Source organism: Myotis daubentonii, chromosome 5, assembly GCF_963259705.1.
Source record: "Myotis daubentonii chromosome 5, mMyoDau2.1, whole genome shotgun sequence".
NCBI classification, from domain to species: domain Eukaryota; kingdom Metazoa; phylum Chordata; class Mammalia; order Chiroptera; family Vespertilionidae; genus Myotis; species Myotis daubentonii.
The window spans coordinates 51,582,825-51,603,985 of NC_081844.1; the positions used below are offsets into that span (position 1 = coordinate 51,582,825).

At 42.4% G+C, this 21,161-nt stretch overlaps 1 protein-coding gene across 3 annotated transcripts; it reads right to left on the reverse strand.

The window, feature by feature from the left end:
- Window positions 1–3,590: 3,590 nt before the first annotated feature.
- Window positions 3,591–20,562, reverse strand: TMEM192 (transmembrane protein 192). 3 transcript variants are annotated; one of them, XM_059697768.1, is made up of 6 exons: window positions 20,399–20,558; window positions 14,100–14,246; window positions 10,524–10,788; window positions 6,278–6,412; window positions 4,575–4,677; window positions 3,591–3,964 (listed from the first exon to the last, which is right to left on the reverse strand). In XM_059697768.1, exons 1-6 carry the CDS (start codon window positions 20,423–20,425, stop codon window positions 3,826–3,828), a joined length of 816 nt encoding a protein of 271 aa, XP_059553751.1. In that variant the 5' UTR covers window positions 20,426–20,558; the 3' UTR covers window positions 3,591–3,825. The 3 variants fall into 3 exon arrangements, with proteins under 3 accessions (XP_059553751.1, XP_059553753.1, XP_059553752.1); XM_059697770.1 differs by lacking the exon at window positions 14,100–14,246 and having other exon boundaries at window positions 20,399–20,562; XM_059697769.1 differs by lacking the exon at window positions 6,278–6,412 and having other exon boundaries at window positions 20,399–20,561.
- Window positions 20,563–21,161: the final 599 nt, after the last annotated feature.

Below are 21,161 nucleotides of genomic sequence, written 5' to 3' on the forward strand. Positions count from 1 at the left end.
ACAGCCATCTCCTAGGGCTGGGAGGGGGCATGACCTGGATGCAATGTGTGTGTGTGTGGGGGGGGGGGGTAGCGCGAGAAGGATGGGGGTATCAGAGTTACCCAGAAACACAAAAGGCAATTACCTGGTCCCCAGCCTCCTGACAGGCACTTCCAGGAACCCCCAAATATGCCACATGACTGACACTGTTAAGCAGCTTCCATCCAAGAGGAGCCAGAGGAAAAAGCAAGACGAGGACCCCCTGTGTGAGGAGCCCTGTTCTGTGAGAAGGACCTGGACCTGCTGTGTCCCAGTGCGGGGTCTCTCCTCCCACCACCAGGCACAGCCCCTGAGCAAGTGCCGTTAGTCACAGGAGGTCGCTCAAAGGCCACACTGAGCCCCTGAGGGAGCAGGCTGAAGATGCTGCAAAGGGGTTACAGGGGCGGGCAAACTTTTTGACTCGAGGGCCACAATGGGTTCTTAAACTGGACCGGAGGGCCGGAACAAAAGCATGGATGGAGTGTTTGTGTGAACTAATATAAATTCAAAGTAAACATCATTACATAGAAGGGTATGGTCTCTTTTTTCAATAGTTTTATTCATTTCAAACGGGCTGGATTCGGCCCGAGGGCCGTAGTTTGCCCACGGCTGCTCTAGACCCTGAAACGGCACACCCTACCCTGACTATCTCTGAGGATAAAAAGTGTGTGCGATATACAAAGAGAATGCAAGACGTTCCTGATTTTCCAAAAAGATTTACAGTCAACACAGTTGTCCTGGGGTTTCCATACTTTCATTCCGGCAGGCATTTCTGAGAGGTAGACGTGGGAGACAAACCCAAATGGGAGCTCGGGGTTTGCAAAGATTCTCTGTCCACCAGGTGGAGGAGGAGCCCGTCGGCCTGTGGGGGATGCTGGCGGATTAGGCGGCAGGGGAACAGCTATGCTGCCCCGGAGCTGGCACCATCCCTCTCTTGTCTGAAGTGAAGCCCAGAGGCATAGGCGTTTTCCTGGACTATGCGATGGGGGAGATCTCATTTTATAACATGACTGACAAATCGCACATCTATACTTTCACTGACACTTAATCGACCTCTTAGGCCTTATTTCTATGTAGGGCCTGACTCAAAACCTCTTAGGATCTCTATAGGAACAGACTGAATGAAAACGTTCTAAGAGACTGGACCAGTTTAATAATTTTTTTAAAATGGAAGGTGTGTGTGAATACAATAGTGGGTATCATATTAATATGAGAGTAAATCTAATCCCCCTTCAAGGGAAGGTGAAAGGGAGAAATGGTGGTCCTGTTAAACACATAAGTCAGGAAGAAAGTTTCATTGTGTTTCAACAACACTGGACAAGAAGATCTGGGGATTGTCCAGGTCCCACTGCACTCTTGGTTCAAGCTCTACCCAGTGCTTGGGATCTTCTGTAGCCGCTTACTTCGCTTCTTTACTCTTGAATTGGCCTGGGGTTCCTCAATCCCCCTTCCCCTCCAGGGTATTCTCTGACCTGGACTCCTATGGTACCTTTGGGCTCTCTGCCTTATTTCACTGATCCTAAAGGGCAGAAATCCTAGTCCTCTGTAAGCTACAAACCAGGGTCTGTCTTTGTAGTTTTTTTAGATGCACAGTATTTGCCTCCTGAATAGCATGCTTAACATTTAAATTGCTTTTGTGGTTTTTCTGTTTTGCTAGATCTGGTGTTTAGTTTCATTATTTTATAGTTTGCAATGTTCATTCTTGTGTTTAAAAAGAGTGTTGCTGGTCACCCAGCTGACACATGGGAACCTGAGCATCCTAACGTTAACTACAACGTTTTCTCTGTAAACCAAAGTTCATCCCATAAACCTTAGAAACAGACTACATCCAAATGGAATTTAAAAATAAATAAGAATCAATCCATCTTCCATCAGTGTTTTCCTTTTGAAAAAGAAATCAGCTGGCAGTAAAGTTTACAGACTCTTTCAGAACACAGAGACAGATTTTCAGAGAAGGCAATGGTTTGAGACATACTTACTAAAAAGGAAGGATAAGCCCTAGCTGGTTTGGCTCAGTGGATAGAGCTTCGGCCTGCCAACTGAAGGGTCCCAGGTCCAGTTCTGGTTAAGGGCACATGCCCAGGTTGCAGGCTCAATCCCCAGAAGGGGGTGAGCAGGAGGCAGACGATCAATGATGTTTCTATCTCCCTCTCCCTTTCTCTCTGAAATCAATAAAGATATATTTAAAAAGAGCGGGGGGGGGGGGGGGCGGAAATGGGAAGGGGGTACAGAAAACTTGGAGACACCCAGGATTTTCACAATACAATTTGGCCTTTTAGTTTATTAATCTCATCATTTTGGGGATTCAATGGATGGCCTGCAGGTGACACCAGAACTCTTAGAATGCCCCCACAATGGCCACATCTAAAAGAAACAGGTGTTTGCCCTCTATAAGTAACAGTGTGTGTGACATCATGACAACATCCCCTGTCAGATACTTGTGTCTTGGTTAAGCATTTTCAAACCAAATATTGATTATTCCACTAAATACCCCCCAAAAATTAAGAGTAAATAAAAAATTAGCAGACATTATCACAGATATCCCCTCCCCCTCATGTTAAGCTTTCAACTGAAAGTCTTCCTAAGGCAGCATGTTAAGGCCCCAAGGGCAAACTGATAAAGAGCACAGTACGAAAACTGCAGCAGTAATGCCATTTATTCATTAAAATGATTCACTTTATTTTTTAAAAATATTTTTATTGATTTCAGAGAAGAAGGGAAAAGGGGAGAGAGAGAGAAAAAAAATCATTGGTCAGTTGCCTCCTACACCCCCCACACGGGGATCGAGCCCACAACCTGGGCATGTGCCCTGACCTGGAACTGAACCGTGACCTCCTGGTTCATAGGTGGCCCCTCAACCATTGAACCATGCCAGCCAGGCTCAAAATACCTCAATTTATCCGGAGAATTACCTAAGTTTAACATCAGTATAGAAGTTGATAGGGCATTTTATTTTTAAGTCTGATCCAAGACTAAAAGAGGTGTCCTTTCTTTTTAGACAAAGCCACAGAAGACCCCTTTGCTATCACTGAACTTACTGATCCAGTGAAGGTATACTAGTATAGTCAATACTTAAATGCATGGCAACTTCCTGAAGAGGGCAAAAATAAAGAGAAAGTTTAAAGTGTTGCCAGTAGAAGGTGCTGTAGAGGTAACAGACAACAATGGATAGTCTAACACTGATCCAAGTAATCTTCATATCTTATTTCTGGAGAATGGAAAACTGTAGGAGTTTGCATGGTAAATCACCTAGTGAGAATTTGATCCTACAGTGAGAAACCTCTTTATAAATGCTACAAGGGCCAAGCTGCCATCCAATACTACACAAGCATATAAACTATATGAGAAGGCTCCATTGGAAGAATCATTAACACAAGAAATGTCTTTCCTCATCAGTTTAAGAGTGGGAAGAACTTATTTGACCAACTCCCTGTTTTAAATACATTAGCATGCCAGTCTCGCTCTATAAGTAGCCAAATTATCAATAGGATTCTCATGTCATGTGGAAGAAGTGTTGACGCAGATGTTTAAGGTTTACCTTTGGTCCTAGGATAAACCAGGCAGTTAAATAATTTCAAAATGTGTAAAACAGACATTCTTGAGATATCAAGGCTTGACAAATCACCATCACATAATCCACAGCTCTACATATTAAATAGCCACACAGGTGAGAACCAAATTCAGGTACTCTACAAGAGTGGTAAAATGTCACTCGGCAAAAGCTGCCATTTTCTATGACAGTTTGTCAGGTGGTCAGTCTTGTATTAGCCTGGATCACTCTGCAATTGCTGTCTTGACCTTGAACTCTCACATTCGATTTGAATGAGAGCCTAGGTCCGAGGAAGTGAAAGCCAACAACCGCTTACTCAACAGTGCATTGTGTCTCTTCAGGTATACTATTATGTCTCCTTGCTTTTCAATAATTTCTTCTAAACTTGAAATAGTCCTACAAAGAATCAAAATATTAATGGGTTACACATATTCACCAATACTCATTAGTCTCTTTGCAAATGGGTCCCAACCAGTTGAAAACTGGTGAAAATACAGCATATTGCATTTGTTACCTTTTCGTAGATATTGTAAGTCAGGGCAATATCCCAAAATGAGATTCTTTCATTTGACTGGGCTTTACCACAGCTGAAAGGAAGTAGCATCAAACCTAATTCTAGCTCTGGCCCATATTGCTCAGTGAATAGAGCTTCAGCCCACACAGCAAAGGGTTGTGTACCTGGGTTGCAGGTTCCATCCCTGGCCTGGGTCAGGGCACAAGCGGAAGGCAACCAATCCATGTGTCTCTCTCACATTGATGTTCCTCTCCCTCTCCCTCCCTCCCTCCCTTCCACTCTCCCTAAAAATAAATGAAAAAATATCCTTGGGTGAGGATTAACAACAACAACAACAACAAAAAACCACCCACAGACCTAATTCTAAAGGCACAAATGCACAGTAATAATCTCCAAGTAGAATGGTTCCTAGATTTTGGTGGGGTGTGGGGTGTGGGGTGGGAGGGAGGAAATTATTTCTCTTGCAACTTTTATTCCCCACCCAAAACTTACCTGAATCCAGTCTCTGAAGTAATATTGCTAGGGTAAGCGTGGACTTTTTCTTCTTCAAGTATATCAGGCTGTGGTTTGGCTTTATTAAATTTTCGAATCTTCACTAAAATAATAAAGTCATTATTGTCAGGTTACCTAATTATAAAAAATACTTCTATTTCCATTTATTCAAATTACATGAATTGGCTATTTTCAAAAAAGATCATATCATAAAAATGCTTCACAAAGAGAATCAATAGGTTCGTTGTTGTTTTTTATGTACTCAAACATTTGACAGTTTATCATGTGCCAAGCCTGTACTAAGCACGGGGAACACAGTGATCATTGCTATTATTGATAATAATAACCGGGATTATTTTTTTGTGGACTAAAAGCACAGAAGGCACAGGGGAACTATTTTACTGGACCTCATTCAGTTCTCAGAACCTCCCCCTTTGGTGGGTGCTTTTATTACTCCTTATTTTCTACAGTCAAGTAAAGTGCAGTCCAAGGAAGCTGGACAAGTTGCCAAGGCTCGAATCTGGGAAGCAGGGCTCCAAAGCCTCCACTGTGGACACTACCCTGTAACAAGAGCTACCAGCCCAGAGAAAAATACAAATAAATCTACATTCCAGAACAGGATACAAAAGGACCATAAAGCAGAGCTTGCAGCCCTGGAAAGCAGCCCCTTACTCAGTAGGAATGATGTGCAGGTGGGGGGAGGTTCAGAGAGGAGGAAACCTGAAAGAGTGGAGAGGAAGGTGTTTTTTTTCGGGGGGGGAGGGGAGAGGGGGAGAGCCAGAACAAATTAGCATCCTGAGAAGGGGAGTGAGTGAGTGAGGATGTGTGTGAGAGTGTATGTATTTTTTAATGAAGTATATACTAGTAAAAGTTACACTAAGATGATTAGCTTTAACACAGAACAAGATAGCTTTAGGAACAAAAAACAACAACAAGAAGCTATTTAACAAGGTAATATTTCAGCGTCCTAAATTTTCCATCTCCTGCCTTAAGGAGGTGGTCAAGATTACACTTTTAGTAGAGTAGGGGCTTGGATGCCGCTAGCCCACCCAGAAAAACTCACTGCATATCAGCTTGAACTAAAAATATTTTTCACAAATAACTCAATGAGCACTAGCACAGGGTTTAAATATCTGGCAAACATTTTTCAGGGGGATTATGCAGGAGGGTTAAGTTAAGTGCTCTATTGTGTGTGTTTCACTGTCAGACATTCAAGGCAATGACATATAGGGTGAGACAGAAAGCCTACCAAGGTCATCAATCAACTGAGAGCTTTAAAAGAGAAGAGACAGAGGTTCTTAAATGATTTATCCCAAAGCAACGTTGGCCTTAATGCAATTTTGCATGCATTATTTTTGTACTTATTTTGTCGTTAGTTACTTTTTATTGTAAATGCGAGATTTACATGTCAACTGCCTTTGAGGAATCAAACATGGGTGGTCTTTTGGGAATTTTTCGTTTTATACTGGAAAGGCTTCACTTTAATTGACAGAAACTTGTGGATGACACACAACTAGAAACGAGGCTCACTGGTATCTTCCTATGGATTTGAAATGAGAGAAGTCTGAATGTCAGCAATGAGAGATAGGGATGCTCAATAGGTTCTCAGCTACATAGAAAAGCTTTGAGAACAGCTTCCTTGTTCTCAAATGAGCGGGGCTGCAAGCGGGTCTTTGTAAGAACGGCCTAGTTGTAGTTCTCACCTGTGTAGATGAGCAGACACGTCAGGGAACAGATCAGTTCCAGGGCCAGGATGGCCAGAATGAGGTCAAGATACAACCTGCTGGGCTCTGGGAAGGAATGCTGTATGCACAGTGTGAGGAGGAGAGCTGTGCTGCCTGGAGGAGGAAATAACCAGAGTCAGTCAGAGCCCAGGTGACACCCCAGGCCATGCACACACCCAGGCTCCCTTTAAACAGAGAAGTAAAGGAAGTTGGAGGATAAAAATCAAAAATCTGCTCATCTTTTGAGGGAGGAATAAAAGAAAACAAAACATCAAAGAGTTAATGATGTCTCCTAATACAAATATATGAAATAGAACTTTCTTAAAAACTAAGAAATGGTTTTTTGCTTCATAGAATTATTAACAGTGACATTCCTTTGGGTCATCCTTTGTGCATTGTGGTTTTTAGAAATGTGCATTACCCCAGTTCTTCCGGATTCATGGTTATTTGAGGAACCTAGTATCCATTCTGGTCACCACCTACGCTCATGGCAGACCTGCACTGCCTTCAGCAGCACTACAATGCTCCAGACACTTGGATGGAAACCTGGACATACTGCTAACCCTGGAGAAATGCCTGACTCCCTCTGTTCCTTGACTTTCCCATCTGAAAAATGGGGATAACTATCTTTCTCACAGTGGTATTGTTTTGTTTCATTTTTAAAAAATATTTTTATTATTATTGATTTTAGAGAGGAAGGGAGAGGGAGAAAAGGATAGAAACATCAATGATGAAAGAAAATGGTTGAGCGGCTGCCTCCTGCACGCCCCACACTGGGTATCAAGCCGGAAACTTGGAAATCGAACTGTGACCTTCTAGTTCAGTGATGGCGGACCTATGACATGTGAACTCATTTTTTTGGTTGATTTTTCTTTGTTAAGTGGCATTTAAATATATAAAATAAATATCAAAAATATACATCTTTGTTTTACTATGGTTGCAAATATAAAAAAATTTCTGTATGTGACAGGGCACCAGAGTTAAGTTAGGGTTTTTCAAAATGCTGACATGCCGAGCTCAAAAGGTTCACCATCACTGTTCTAGTTCATAGGTCAATGCTCACCCACTGAGCCACAATGGCCTGGCTGTCTTTTTTCATTTTTAAAAATTTATTTTGATATATTTCTTTTGTATTTGTTTTTTTAAAATAAATTTTTATGGATTTCAGAGAGGAAGAGAGAAGGGGAGAGATAGAAACATTAGTGATGAGAGAGAATCATTGATTGGCTGCCTGATGCATGCCCTTCATGGGAAATAGAGCCTGCAAGCCAGGCATGTGCCCTGACCAGGAATTCAACTGTGACCTCCTGGTTCATAGGTTGACACTCAATCCCTGATCCACCCAGCTAGGCTCTATTAGTTCTTTTAATGAACTAAAGCCATTAATTTACTCTGACCCTGGACTCCTCCTATTTAAATTGGGGAAATAATACTTATCATACAAACCCTGAGTTTAAAATGTATTTTAAAATGTTTTTATTTATTTTTAGAGAGAGAAAGTGAGAGGGATAGAGAGATAGAAACTTTGATGAGAGAGAAACACTGACCAGCTGCCTCCTGCATACCCACTACTAGGGATCAAACCAGCAACCCAGGCATGTGGCCTGATCAGGAATCAAACCAGTGACCTCTTGGTTCATGGGCTGATGCTCGACCACTGAGCAACACAGGCTGAACATTAAAATGTATTTGGATCTAAGGAACGAGGACAGATAAATTAGATAAATATTTTCAACTTATTTAGAAGAAAAGCCCCTTCTCCCATTTCCATAAAATAAATGCACTTTCCTCTCTAGAGAATAACAAAAAGCATCAGGATAAAGCTAATCAATACCCAGCAATACTCAGGGGCAGATGGGTGGGTGGTAAGAGATCAACCAAAGAAATTGTATGCATATATGCATAAACCATGGATACAGATAATAGGGTGGTGAAGGCCTGGGGTTGGGGGGGAGGGTGGGCTTAAAGGGGTCAATAGGGGAAAATAGGGAACATATGTAATACTTTCAACAATAAAGATTTAAAAAAATATATCCAGCAATACTATCACATCTGATTTTAAAAATGGTTATACTCTTCTGATTAGCTGGAGCTTCTGTATCTTCTATGACTTACCTCTTTTTCTTCAAATAAGAAAAAGATACTTAAAGAAAAATAGAAACAAGGTGAATACCTGCCCCAATCTCTTTGATATTCTGGATCCTTATATGAACAACATACAAGTGATGCCAATTGCGATTAAACTAAGGGTCCAATCATTTAGAAAGAGATTATGATTAAGGGTCACATTTTTAACAATTTGAAAGTCATTTTGGTGGACTCAAAATGACTATTTCCAGAAAATCACTTACGATGGAACATTATTTTGGTTATAGAGCATATAAGGTCTTTCAGTAATTAAAAAATAGGTTTTTGCCCTGGCCGGTGTGGATCAGTTGGTTGAGCATAGTCCCATGCATCAGAAGTGGCAGGTTTGATTCCCAGTAGGGTACATGCCCAGGTTTTGGGTTCAGTCCCCTGTTGGGGTGCCTTCAAGAGGCAACAGACGGATATCTCTTTCTCTCTCCCTCTCTAAAATCAACAAAAACATTTTTAAAAAGTTTTCTACCCACCCCCTCAAGCAAAAGATGATAGTGACACCTTCTGGCCAGGAGAGAACACTACACATCAAAAGTTGAACAAAATCAAGTTCTTTCTTAGGGAGCAAGCAGTAAATGCCATCCCCTCCTGGATGAGCACAGTTCAGCCACCTCTATAAGATGCTGCTTTCTCTGCTAGCATGGCCCTCCATCTTCACTAAAAATGTCACCAAGTGGATGAACTTGCAGTTTGCAGTTTGCCCTTCAGTAAATGCACTAGCTCAGAATAAAAATAAAAATTAAATTCTGTAATGCTGTTTTTCTGCAAAAAGTATTCATTTCTAATCCAGCTTAAAGATTTATTCCAGACTCACAATCAAAGAGGGTATTTTAAAATGACAGAAGCTTTATAATAACATTAAGGCAAAACTAATTACCTAAAGAAACTCAGCTTAATTCCATTAAGCCTTTGAAATGTCCAAACAGTAAAGAGAAGCAGGCACTCATGCATTCTAAATGCTGATCTTGCTTTCATAATTTGCTTTTCTTTCTTCGTTTTGGATAATGCATCTTATTACCTAACAGTTTCTCTCTTACTGCAAAGAAAGGACCGAGTTTCATTTAAAATAAAACAATTCCCTCTTCTTATCTTCCAGGTATCAAATAGCAGCAGCGTTTCTATCTCCTTGAGATGAACAAGGAGATAGAAATACATGGACACAGGAATACATGGATTCCATGTTCATAATGAAGGAGAGCAGAAAATGCCACCTGAAAATATAACTCTTTGGCATAAGGATTACTTTAAGCTGATTATTTTTAAGGAACAGCAGACACCGGGAAAAAGCTCTGAAAACGGAGAAGTTATCCATTTGTAAGACTGTCTCCTTCTCTGTACCAGGAAGGGAAGGATGACTCTAAATCTCAAGAAATTCTTATCAATGGAGAAGGCATCTACTTAAATCTGCTTAACAACTTTATTCTTGTTTACTTTGCTTTTCCTGGTAACTGCCCATAACTGCCTCCCACCCCAGCATCTTCTTTTGTCTTTAGCTGGAGATGGTATTTAAGGTAGTGGCTTGGGCCATTTTGGGGTGTGACAGTATCCTGGGTATCTGTATACAGGAGGCATACATGTTATTAAACTTGTTTGTTTTTCTCCTGTTAATCTGTCTTTTACTACAGTGGGGGTCTCAGCCAAATACCTGGAAGGTAGAGGAAAAATGATATTCCCTCCCTTATAATAACCAACACAGATTTCAGAGGAAAATGAAGCTGATATATATTATAAGAAAAGCTTCGACATTTAGGTGATCCAAAATTTAGTGGCCACAACACATATCAGTCCCGCAAAAATGAGAATCTACAGTAAGTCCTGACTTAACTTTGTGAATAGGTTTCTGTGACATTAAGTGAAACAGCGTATAAAGAAACAAATCTGACCATAGGCTATTGATATAAATAAGTGTTAAGTTCCTATGGCATCCCATCAACATTTTAACAAAATGACGCTGCATGAAATGACATTATTCAAGGACCTGCTGTATTTGATTATAAAATCAAGTTTTCAGATTTTCTTTTTTGCTGTAATTTTTGCTACTCAACGAAGCCACAGACAAGCTGAGAGAGACAATGGACTTACTTACCAGTGGAGTGTATCATTAATGCAAGTCTTTTAAGATGCCTTGTTGATCGGTAGATCATGTGATAGCCTCGGTTTCTTACTTTGCTGTGGTGATGCTGAATGTAGCGCTCAAGAAGGAAATGCAGAATCCACAAAATAACTTTTCCAAGGATTATGACCGTCTGAACTTTCAGTGGGTTGGTGTAGTTTCCTGGGCACTTGTCCTCATTTGGATCAGGGTAAGAACAAAGCACACCTGTTACAAATGCTAAAATAACAAACACAACCTGGTGGAAAGGAAAGCAGTAGGCTTAATATTCAATATTTCAGAAACATTATCACCACCCCACCACATACTCTTTATGCTTATAACTTTTTTGTTTTTAAGTTTCATTTAATTTGATTTTTCCATCACCTTTTAGCCCCTCTCTGCTCCTCCACTGCTGCAATTACTGCACTGTTGTCCATGTCCAGGATTTCTCTCTCCTTTTTTTCTTTTTTGCTCAAACCCTTCACCTCCTCTAAGCGTATGATTTCTGATATCCAATTTTTATAAATAAGTTTAAAAAAACACTGTATTTTTACAAACTTTAAAAATACATATATTTTTATAGATTTCAGAAAGGAGGGGAGCGGGAGAGATAGAAACATCAAGAATGAGAGAGAATCATCAATCAGCTGCCTACTGCATGCTGCCACTGGGGATCAAGTCCGAAACCCAGGCATGTGCACCTGACAGAATCAAACAGAGGACCCTTCAGTCCCTCAGGCCTACGCTTTTAAAAATATATATATATTTTTATTGATTTCAGAGAGGGAGAGACATCAATGATGAGAGAGAATCATTGATCGGCTGCCTCCTGCATGTCCCACACTGGGAACCAAGCGTGCAACCCAGGCATGTGCCCTGACCGAGAATTGAACCGTGACCTCCTGGTTCATAGGTAGATGCTCAACCACTGAGCCAGGCCAGCTGGGCCCACAGGCCTATGCTTTATCCATTGAGCCAAACCAGCTAGGGCTTTACAAACTTTTAAAACAAAATTTGAAGAAAAATTTGGAGATAACTTAGAAAACAAAATCACAAATAAGAAAACAAAATCACTTTAAATCTGATCATAACAGAAATGGACACTTAATGTTAAAGACAGTTTCCTGCCCACTTCTCTTTTACTGAAAAGAGTAAAAAAAACAAACAAACAGTTAACTGAGTGCCTTAAAGGTAAAAGAAAAATCATGATTTTAAAAGTTTATTTCTATGGGTCTTATTTGCCTAAAATTCATGAGTCTGCTCATCTGGAGACTTTAGAGGAGAACCGTGTCCATGTCTCTCTCAGCTTCTAGGGACCCCTGCATTCTGTCACTCATGTCTTCTTCCTCCATCTTCAGAGCCAGCAGGGTGACATCTTCAAATCTCTCTTTTCTGACTTCTATTTCCATGGTCACTTCTCTTTTTCTGACTCTGACCCTCCTGTCTCCCTCTCTTAAGGACTCATGATTACATTGGGCCCACTGTACAATCCAGAATAATCTCCCCATCTCACATCCTGACTTAAGCACATCCACAGAACCCCTTCTGCCATTCAGGTAACACATTCACAATTTCCAGGGAGTAGGAGGGGAAAAAATAAATAAATACAATAAAATAAATTTGTTTCCAGTTTCAGTGTTAAAAGAACAATAAAAACTATACAATTAGATGACAAAAAGGTAAAAGATTGGTGCCAAAATACAAGCAAACAGACATACTCATATATTGCTGGCTGGTCAGAATTGCTATTGAAAAATCACTTGGAAATATCTTGACCCAGAAATCCTACGTCAAGGACTCTATCCCTCAGGAGGACAAGCACCAGTACCTAGTATACATGGATATGAATATTCACTGCAATATTCTCCAAATCTGCAAAACTTGAAAATTGATTATGTGTCCATCCACAATAGAATTCTTGAATAGATGAAGGTACACCCACCCATGTAGTAGAATATTACTCAGCCATGAAAGAATTAACGGAATCCCTGTGCATCAGTTTGGATGGATGTCTATACGTCAGACTAAAAGAAGTAAGCTGCAGAGCAGTAGTTCCAAGTGTGGTTTCCAGGCCAGTGGCATCAAGATTACCAGGGGCCGTTTATTAATGCAAATTCTCAGGCCCCACCTCTTACCCACTGACTCAAAATATCTGGGGGCGATTCAACAAGCCTGCCAGGAAGTCTGATCCACCCTGAAGTTTGGGAAACTCTGCCACAGAGTAATTACTACGGTATTAAATCTCTTAAAGAAACTGGATAATACTGGAAACATGCCCACAATAAATTCTTTGAAGTAGAGATATGAGTGAAAAATATGCACATTTTATTTTTGTTTTAAATATATTTTTATTGATTTCAGAGAGGAAGGGAGAGGGAGAGAGAGACAGAAACATCAATGATGAGAGAGAATCACTGATAGGCTGCCTCCTGCATGCCCCCTACTGGGGATTGAGCCCATAATCAGGCATGTGCCCTTGACCTGAATCGAACCCAGGACCCTTCAGTCCGCAGGCCAATGCTCTATCCACTGAGCTGAACCAACTAGGGCTAGTATGCACATTTTAAATGTTAATAAATATAACCAACTTAATATATTTTTTATTGATTTCAGAGAGAGGAAGGAAGAGGGAGAGAGAGAAACATCAATAATGAGAGAGAATCATCGATTGGCTGCTTCCTGCACACCCTCCACTGGGGATCCAGCCTAGAACCCAGGCATGTGCCCTGACCAGGAATCAAACGCTGATCTCCTGGTTCATGGGTTGAAGCTCAATCACTGAGAAACACCGGATGAGCTTATGTATTTTTTTAAGAACGTCACCTCTATGCTGTCTCAAAGACATCCTTCCTTTTTACAGCTGCATAGTATTCCATTGTGTAAATGTACTACATCTTTTTTAAAAAAATATATTTTTATTGATTTCAGAGAGGAAGGGAGAGGGAGAGAGAGAGAAAAAAACATTGATGATGAGAGAGAATCATTGATCTCTGCCTCCTGCACGTCTCCCATTGGGGATCAAGCCTGCAACCTGGGCATGTGCTCTTGACTGCAGTCAAACCTAGGACCCTTCAGTCTGCAGGCTGACACTACTATCTATTATAGAGCCAAACCAATTAGGGCTGTACTACATGTTTTTAATCCACTAATCTATTGATGGACACTTGGGCTGTTTCAGATCTTAAAAAAAAAGGATCTTTTACCCTTTGAGACAGCATGGAGGGACCTGGAGAATATTATGCTAAGCAAAATAAACCAGTTAGAGAAAGATAAGTATCACATGATCTTACTTATGGAATCTAATGCATAAAAGAAGCTGACAAAATAGATCCAGAGACACTGAAGCATGCAACAGAATGAAAAATTTCAGGGGGTTTGGGGGGTGGTAGGAAGAGACTAACCAAAGAACTTATATGCATATACATATAAACCAATGGACACAGACAATAGTGCAGTGAAGGCATGGGAGAAATAAGGGGACATCTGTAATACTTTCAACAATAAAGATTAAAAAAAAAAAAAAAGAACATCACCTCTAGATGGATCACTTTCTCGCGGCAAACTTACATGTATTAACAGGAGAAGGTTTGCTATAATGACCGTAGGAAGAGGATGGAATCTGGGTCTAAAATGAGCATGTAAGGAATAATGTGAAAGATGCTGGGTGTCCAGAAGGGGGTCATCTTCAACACTTTGGGATGGATCCAAGGAACCCTGGGGTGCAGGAAAAAGGAAGCAAGCTATAATTGCCACTTTCTGGATTATGTTCCTAAGACAAATTTACTGAATTTATAAAGTTTTAAAAAGCAGTATACAAGTTAGAGGCAAAAATAATACTCCCTACCTAAAGCCAATTTTGAAAATACACATAAGCCTCTAGATAACTTCTGCATACAAATTGGTGAAAACAACAATCATTAAAACAGGTAGAGGACATCTTAATTCATTCATCTTCAAACAAGGTAATACATAATGAGACTAAAGCAAATAATTTTCTTCAAGCCCTCAATACTTAGATATTGATTTACTTAACATTATTGGTATTATTGATGAAATAATTACATATGGTTGCAATTCTTCAACTATGTCTCTGTGCTCCATAAAATTCTGGAAAACTGGTGAAGGCTTTATTCAGAGGCCTTAAAACAAACTTTCAGTTATGATAGAAATATTTTAGAGCACTAATAGAAACAGAGCACCCTGACAGACCTTCCAAGGAGACTTTAGTTTGTAGATGTCAGATTCTCAATGAGAACAACCACTTGCAATGTCACTGAAGTAGTTGGGAAAAGTTCAACTGCTACTTCAAAATCTACTTAATCATGTTTAACAGTATTGTCTTGACAGAACAGCATACTGTCCAGTCTCTGGTGCATACAATAATCTCTCAATGTCAGATTCTTAGCCAGTGTGGTTCAGTGGTTGAGCATCGATCTATGAACCAGGAGGTCACAGTTCAATTTCCCATCAGGATACATGCCTAGGTTGCAGGGGGGGCATGTAGGAGGCAGCTGATTGCTTACTCTTTCTCATTATTGATGTTTCCATCTCTCCCTCTCCTTTCTTCTCTGAAATCAATAAAACTTTATTTTAAAAAAAGATTCTTAGGGAAAACTGTTATATAAACTTAAGACACAGTCAAAAGGAGATTACATTTTCATTGGGGAGGCCAGGGGTAAAGGCATGCAGGACTAAACAACATGCAATAGAATAATAGTGCACAGGATACTATAGGGGAGTAATAAGTTAGCAAATGAATAGCACAGATAATGCACCAAATTTAGGTTACCTAGGTATCCTAGAATGAAAGGGAAATGATGCCTTAATTTGCAAAAGGGAAACCAGAGACTAGGATTAGGAGACAGAAGATAAGGGCTTTCTACTTTGGAAGGGGTAGAGGGTGGTATGTTGGTCACTAGGATTAATTATATAGATAATTCAGTAATGTGGGGCTTTGATTTCCAATCTCAGGCATTCAATGCTGCTCCACAGTTTTTAAAATCCTCACCCAAGGATATGTTTCCACTGATTTTAGAGAGGGAAAGGGAGAGAGAAAAACATCAATGTAAGAAACACATGGTTGCCTCCCAAACTTGCCAGGACCACTGGGAATCAAACCCACAATCTCAGTATGTGCCCTGGCTGAGAATTGAACCCACAACCTTTTGGTGTATGAGACCACACTCCAACCAACTGGGCCACCCAGCCACTGGTCTGCAATTTTTAACATTCAATGCCTAGACAGTTTCCTGTTTAGTTTGCCAAAAACTCATGGTGCAATTCTGATTACTTCTTTTCTCTTCAAGACTCCTTTGCCTCTGGCTCTTTCTCGGTCAGCAGATGTTGTAGTTTCCACAGCTCTTTCCTTAGCTAATGTCCATGCAGCCTTCCAGGCTCAGTTGGGGCAATTCCCATGGGTAGCCTTCCGGGGCAGCCAAGCATCTGGATCATGCCACCCCGCCCAGTCTTCCCAAGCATTTGGTGCTGACTCCTCCCGCATACTATCCTGTGATGGTCTCTTACTTATGTCTTCCCCAATAGACTTTCTGAGACCCACTGTGTCCCCACTTCCTATGTCTTTGTAATGCCAGTACCCATGGTTGGCACTCAGCGAACATGTGATGAATGAATGAACGTTCCAAACCTGTCCTTGCAGTGTTTCCTCACTCAGTGATGGTGTCATCATAATCAGGAGAGATTATCAAGAGCTGTAGGGACAACCAGCAGTAAGTGCTGTGGTGAAGGGCAGGCTCCTAAGACAAACTGCCTGGGTTCAAATGTAAGTTCTACTGCTTCCCAGCTATGGACAAGCTACTTCATCCCTCTGTGCCTCAGTTCCCTCACCTTTAAAAGGAGAATAGTTCTAGCACCTGCTTCATAGCTTTGTTGGGAAGATTAAATAAGTAACTACACATAAAAGTCCTTAGAACACTGCTAGGTACAGAGTAAGCAATCAATAAATATTAGCTACTATTATCTCTAATTCTTGCTTTTTCTTTGATAATATTCATTACCATGTAATATTCATTACCATATAATAGTCTTTATACTGTATATCATGCATTGCCATATAATACAATATTCATTACCATGTTAACTCCCAAATCTGTTCTTTCCTCTCTATTCTATCTCAGTCAAGGCTCTCATCATTTTTCATGGCCTATGCTAATACCTTCCAATCTGTAGACCTTAGCAATTCTCTCACTGTAGTTAGAGTTCTTCCAAAACAAACATTCACATTTCTCTCTCCCAAACCTTGGGTACCTCCCCATTATCCGCATGACAAAGTCCAAACACTTAGTCTGGCTAGGTGCTTTACAGTCCATTCCCAAGTTACTTTCCAGGATTTGCCTCTCACCACCTTTCTCCCTCCCTCTTGATGCCAACTGCTGTGCCTCCAAGTAGTCTTCCTCACCTTTCAAATACCTGTCCCAGCAAAAATGCTGTCTTCTCTAATGCCTCAACACTGTTCCTACTGCCCTTTTCACCTGATATTATAGTTTCCATCTCTACAAGTTTGACTTGGATCTATTTTATATCTTCCATGTGTCTTTAAAACCTTTGCAACACATAGAAAACAGTTATAATTTTTAATGTCTCTTATTTCTAGCATGAGAATGTCATTTCTGGATCAGTTTCAATGGCTCTTTTATAGCTTACTAGAGGCCTAGTGCACGAATTCGTGCACAGGTGGGGTCTGGCTGGCCCGGCCCCAATCAGGGCGGATCGGGGCCAGGCCTGTCGGGAGGAGGAGACAGTGGGAGGTTGGCTGGCTGGCCCACCCTAATTGGCCTATCAGGGCTAGGCCAGCTGGGGGGAGGGGCTGAGGGCAATTGCCAGCGGGCTCTGCCCCTGGTTGGGGTGGGGGGGCAGAGCTGGCTGGGAGGAGAGACGGTGGGCCGATCGGGTTGGTGGGGGCTGATTATGGGTGGGGCCAGCTGTGGGGAGGGGCTGTGGGTCGCTGGCCGGCCAGGGGGAGGGGCTGCAGGAGGTTGGCTGGCTGGCTGGCCCCACCCCCTGATCGGGTGGTTCACTGGCTACAGTGGGCGTCATAGCAACCGGTCATTTCAGTCATTATGGCATTCCAGTCACTGGCTTTTTATATATATAGACTAGAGGCCCAGTGCGCGAAATTGCACAACACCCAGACCCCCCTGCGCTGGCGGGACTCAGACTCCGCCGCGCCACCGGGGGACCCCAGACTCTGTGCTCAAGAAGCTTGCCTCAGCTGGTTGCCCTGCCCATTGCCACTTGTAGCTCACGCCCTGACCTCTGCCGCTCATAGCCCTCTGCTGCTAGTAGCTTGCACCCCACCCGCCCCGCCTCGCCTCCATGAGCAGCTCACAAGCCAGGGGAGGGACCAGTCATTAGGTTGTTTCAGCGTTCAGGCCACTGGTCTTTTATAATATAGATGATACTAAGCACAAGACATCAAAGTTGTTGGAATAGGTGTGCTTCATAAGGGCAGAACTCTGTATTGTATTATGTTCTTTGTAACTATAGCACCGGATATACAGCAGGGGCTTAATGTGTGTGTGGAATGGATAAACTATTGCCCAACTTCTTGAACACATGGGGCCTGGGAGCTTAAACTAAAGCCAGCATTGAGACCTTAACTGTAAAACAAGAATCTACAGTAAGACCTCACCTAACATCGTCAATAGGTTTTGTAACTTTAAGTAAAACGCAGTATAATGAAACCAATTTTACCATAGGCTAATTGATATCAACCAGAGTTAAATTCCTAAGACGTCTCATCAATGTTAGCTGAGGAACTATTGTACTTTATTATTTGTCTTCCGTTTCATGCTCCTTCTCCTCTAGCCTGACTGGGCTTTCTGGCATGCCCACAAATACACTCTTTTATCTTTTCAGAATCCAACTCATCTTTCAAGATCCAAACCCAACAAAACTCATGTTCTCTATAAAACTTGTCCAGACAAGTGTTTTCTTTCTACTTTAAAACTCCTATGAGACACAGTACCCTTAATATTTAGTTGGAATATTTCTTATGCTGCCTTGTATTATGTTCCCTGACTACATTGAAGGGGTTGGGGCCGAAGTACAGTTTCTTCTCTCTGTCCCCCATTTAATATTCAATAAATACATAATGTCTATGTCAAATGACACTGTCCAATGATTCCGACAGAAAATATAGTAAATCCATACAAACAGCACCCCATCATTCTCTAATTCACATCTGCAAGTGAAAGGTGGAGGGAAGATGCCTCCTGAATACAAATAATTTCTTCATTTTCACTACTGACAACTACATTCCTACCTGTAGAAGATATCTCGTTTTTGCCCACACCAATATGGGTCCTTCCGGAGGCCTGGGTGTTCATCTGCCCTATTTCAGAGAAATCCCAGTTTTCCTTAAGTTAGCCAGAGTGGTTTTCACTGCTTGCAATCAATTAACCTTAACAATGACTCTTTTAAGTCATTGACGTGTCTGGGCCTATACATGGCAGATCATTTTTAGCTTTTTACTGAATGGTAGAATTCATACCCACAAAAATACGAAAGCAGGCAACTTGCTCAGATTGAAAGTGACCTAGCTATGTAATTGTTGGTGAAACAGGTTTCTGGGATTATACTCATTCTGAAGCTAAAAGCTACACAGATCAAATAACCCTGGCGTAGCTTAGCATCAGCCAAGAAGCATTTACTGCATGCATTTTTCTAAGTCTTTACTTAGATATTCATTTCATTTCCATACATTGTCAGTTCATGCATCCCACCCTTAAAAATTTAGAAGAAAATCAATTTTTCTTTAAATATATGTGTCTCAAATTTACTTGCAGGTTTTACAGTTAGTGTTCCATGATCTCCGCTGGGGGAAAAGGAGGAATTTTTAGTCTTATTAGAAACTGTTTGGTCATTATTTAGTCAAGATAATAGAACTATGGCCGCTATTTACCAAAGAATCTTACCTCTTGTAGGGCTGGAACTGTGTTTCATATGTCTTGCCTGATGGACCTCATGCAGTGATAGGACTGCAGTAATATTTCTATTAATTTGTTAATCCAAATGAATGCTTTAATGTAAACTGTCAACTTTGCATTTTTGATAATGCAAAGTTCTTATTTTGTGCCCATAGGGTAACTCAGTTAATTCTGAGCATAAATATGTTTCCCCTAAAAATGTTTTAATATACTTAAGGAAATATTTTTTGCAATTATGCTATCACTCCGTACACTATATAATAGGGCACTGTTTGGGGTTTTTTTAGTAATATGGTTTGGATCCATCTGAAAAACAGACTCATTCCTTTCATTCCTACCAAGCCTCCCTAAATTCAAAACAGCCCATTGTTTTTCTCCAAAGTCGGTTTCCTGGTGATGATGGCCACAGGTCTGCCCGTGGGACGCTGGCTGCTCGCCTGCCCTTTGCAGCTGCGCCAGGTCCACACCACAGCCCTTCAGAGCCAAGGCAGGGGACCCGCAGGGAGCGGAGATTCGCCCCAAAGGCCCCCGCGGAAGAGAGCGGAGCCCAGCGGCCGGGCGCCCAGACGCGCAAGGAGCCAGGGCGGTCAGGCCAGGCGCGCGCAGGGGAAGCTCTCAGTTCCGGGATCACAGACGCGCCAGGCACGTGGGCTGGGCACCCGCCTGGGACCCGGCACGCGCGCAGCCACCACCCGGCGGAGACCGGGAAAACAAGGCCCAGCCGGCCTGTCGCCGACCCCACCCCACCTTGATGCCTCCTCTGACAACCCCGCGCCCCAGGCCTGCCCCGCGCAGGAAGCACCGCCTCCCGCCGCGGACGCCAGGGGTGAGGGTGGCTTCCCCGCGCAGTCTCCGCCCAGCGCGCCCAGTACAGGAAGAAGGGGATTCCGGGCCAGCCGCCCGCCACTTGCGTGCACTCACATCTTCCAGCCTGCCCCCCGCAGCCATTTCCCGACGCTTGAGGCCGAAGCCCGGGCCAGCCCGGCCTCTCCACCTGTTCCCCGGCGCCGTGGGCCCGGGAAATTGCCACCTTCAGGGATCTGCCCGCCCCCACTCCAGACACACCCGCTCAGGCGCCTGCCCCGCCTCGGGTCTCCCGTGGCCCCGCCTCCTCACTTCCGATTGGTCGAGGCAGGGGAGGGGCGTGTCCCGCCCCGAAGACCGGACCCGTGGGCCGCAGCTGCCGCGTGACCTCGGTTCCTCGGGATTCCCCGTCTGCTCAGGTCCGCTATTGGCCAGAGACCTGGGCATGAAAGGACGCATTACAAGTCCAATAATTTAAATATTTTCGGCCGCCCCGTACTTCTTTTTAAAACGTTTACTCTTCGTGATCATGGTATCTCCCCTGCCAGGTAAGTATAAAACGTTTACTCTTTTCATTCTTAGTTTTTGTTTGCAGGCAGAGCTCCATGCATAATTAGAACAAGTAGTAGGATTTTAGAGTTCCTATTTTTAGCTTAAAACCGGTAGAGGGGGCACGAAGAGAATAAAGATCCTAATCCCTATGACATATTCACAGATCGCACCAATGGGCGAGAGTAAAGAAACCCAACGAGTGGCCCGTCTCACAGGCTTTCCTCAGCAGTAGCTCCCTCTTCTGGCTCTGATTCGGTTCCGAATGCGCAGACTTCACCGTGTCAGGAGGCGCTCTCCGGAGTCTGGGTCTTTCCTTGTATAATATTTC

Coding starts and splice junctions, on each gene's coding strand:
- TMEM192 (XM_059697768.1), bottom strand. CDS start 20,425: ATGGCTGCGGGGGGCAGGCTGGAAGAT. Junction 14,247..20,398: donor CGGGGGGCAGGCTGGAAGAT/GTGAGTGCACGC, acceptor CCTGCACCCCAG/GGTTCCTTGGATCCATCCCA. Junction 3,965..4,574: donor ACTTCAGAGACTGGATTCAG/GTAAGTTTTGGG, acceptor GATTCTTTGTAG/GACTATTTCAAGTTTAGAAG.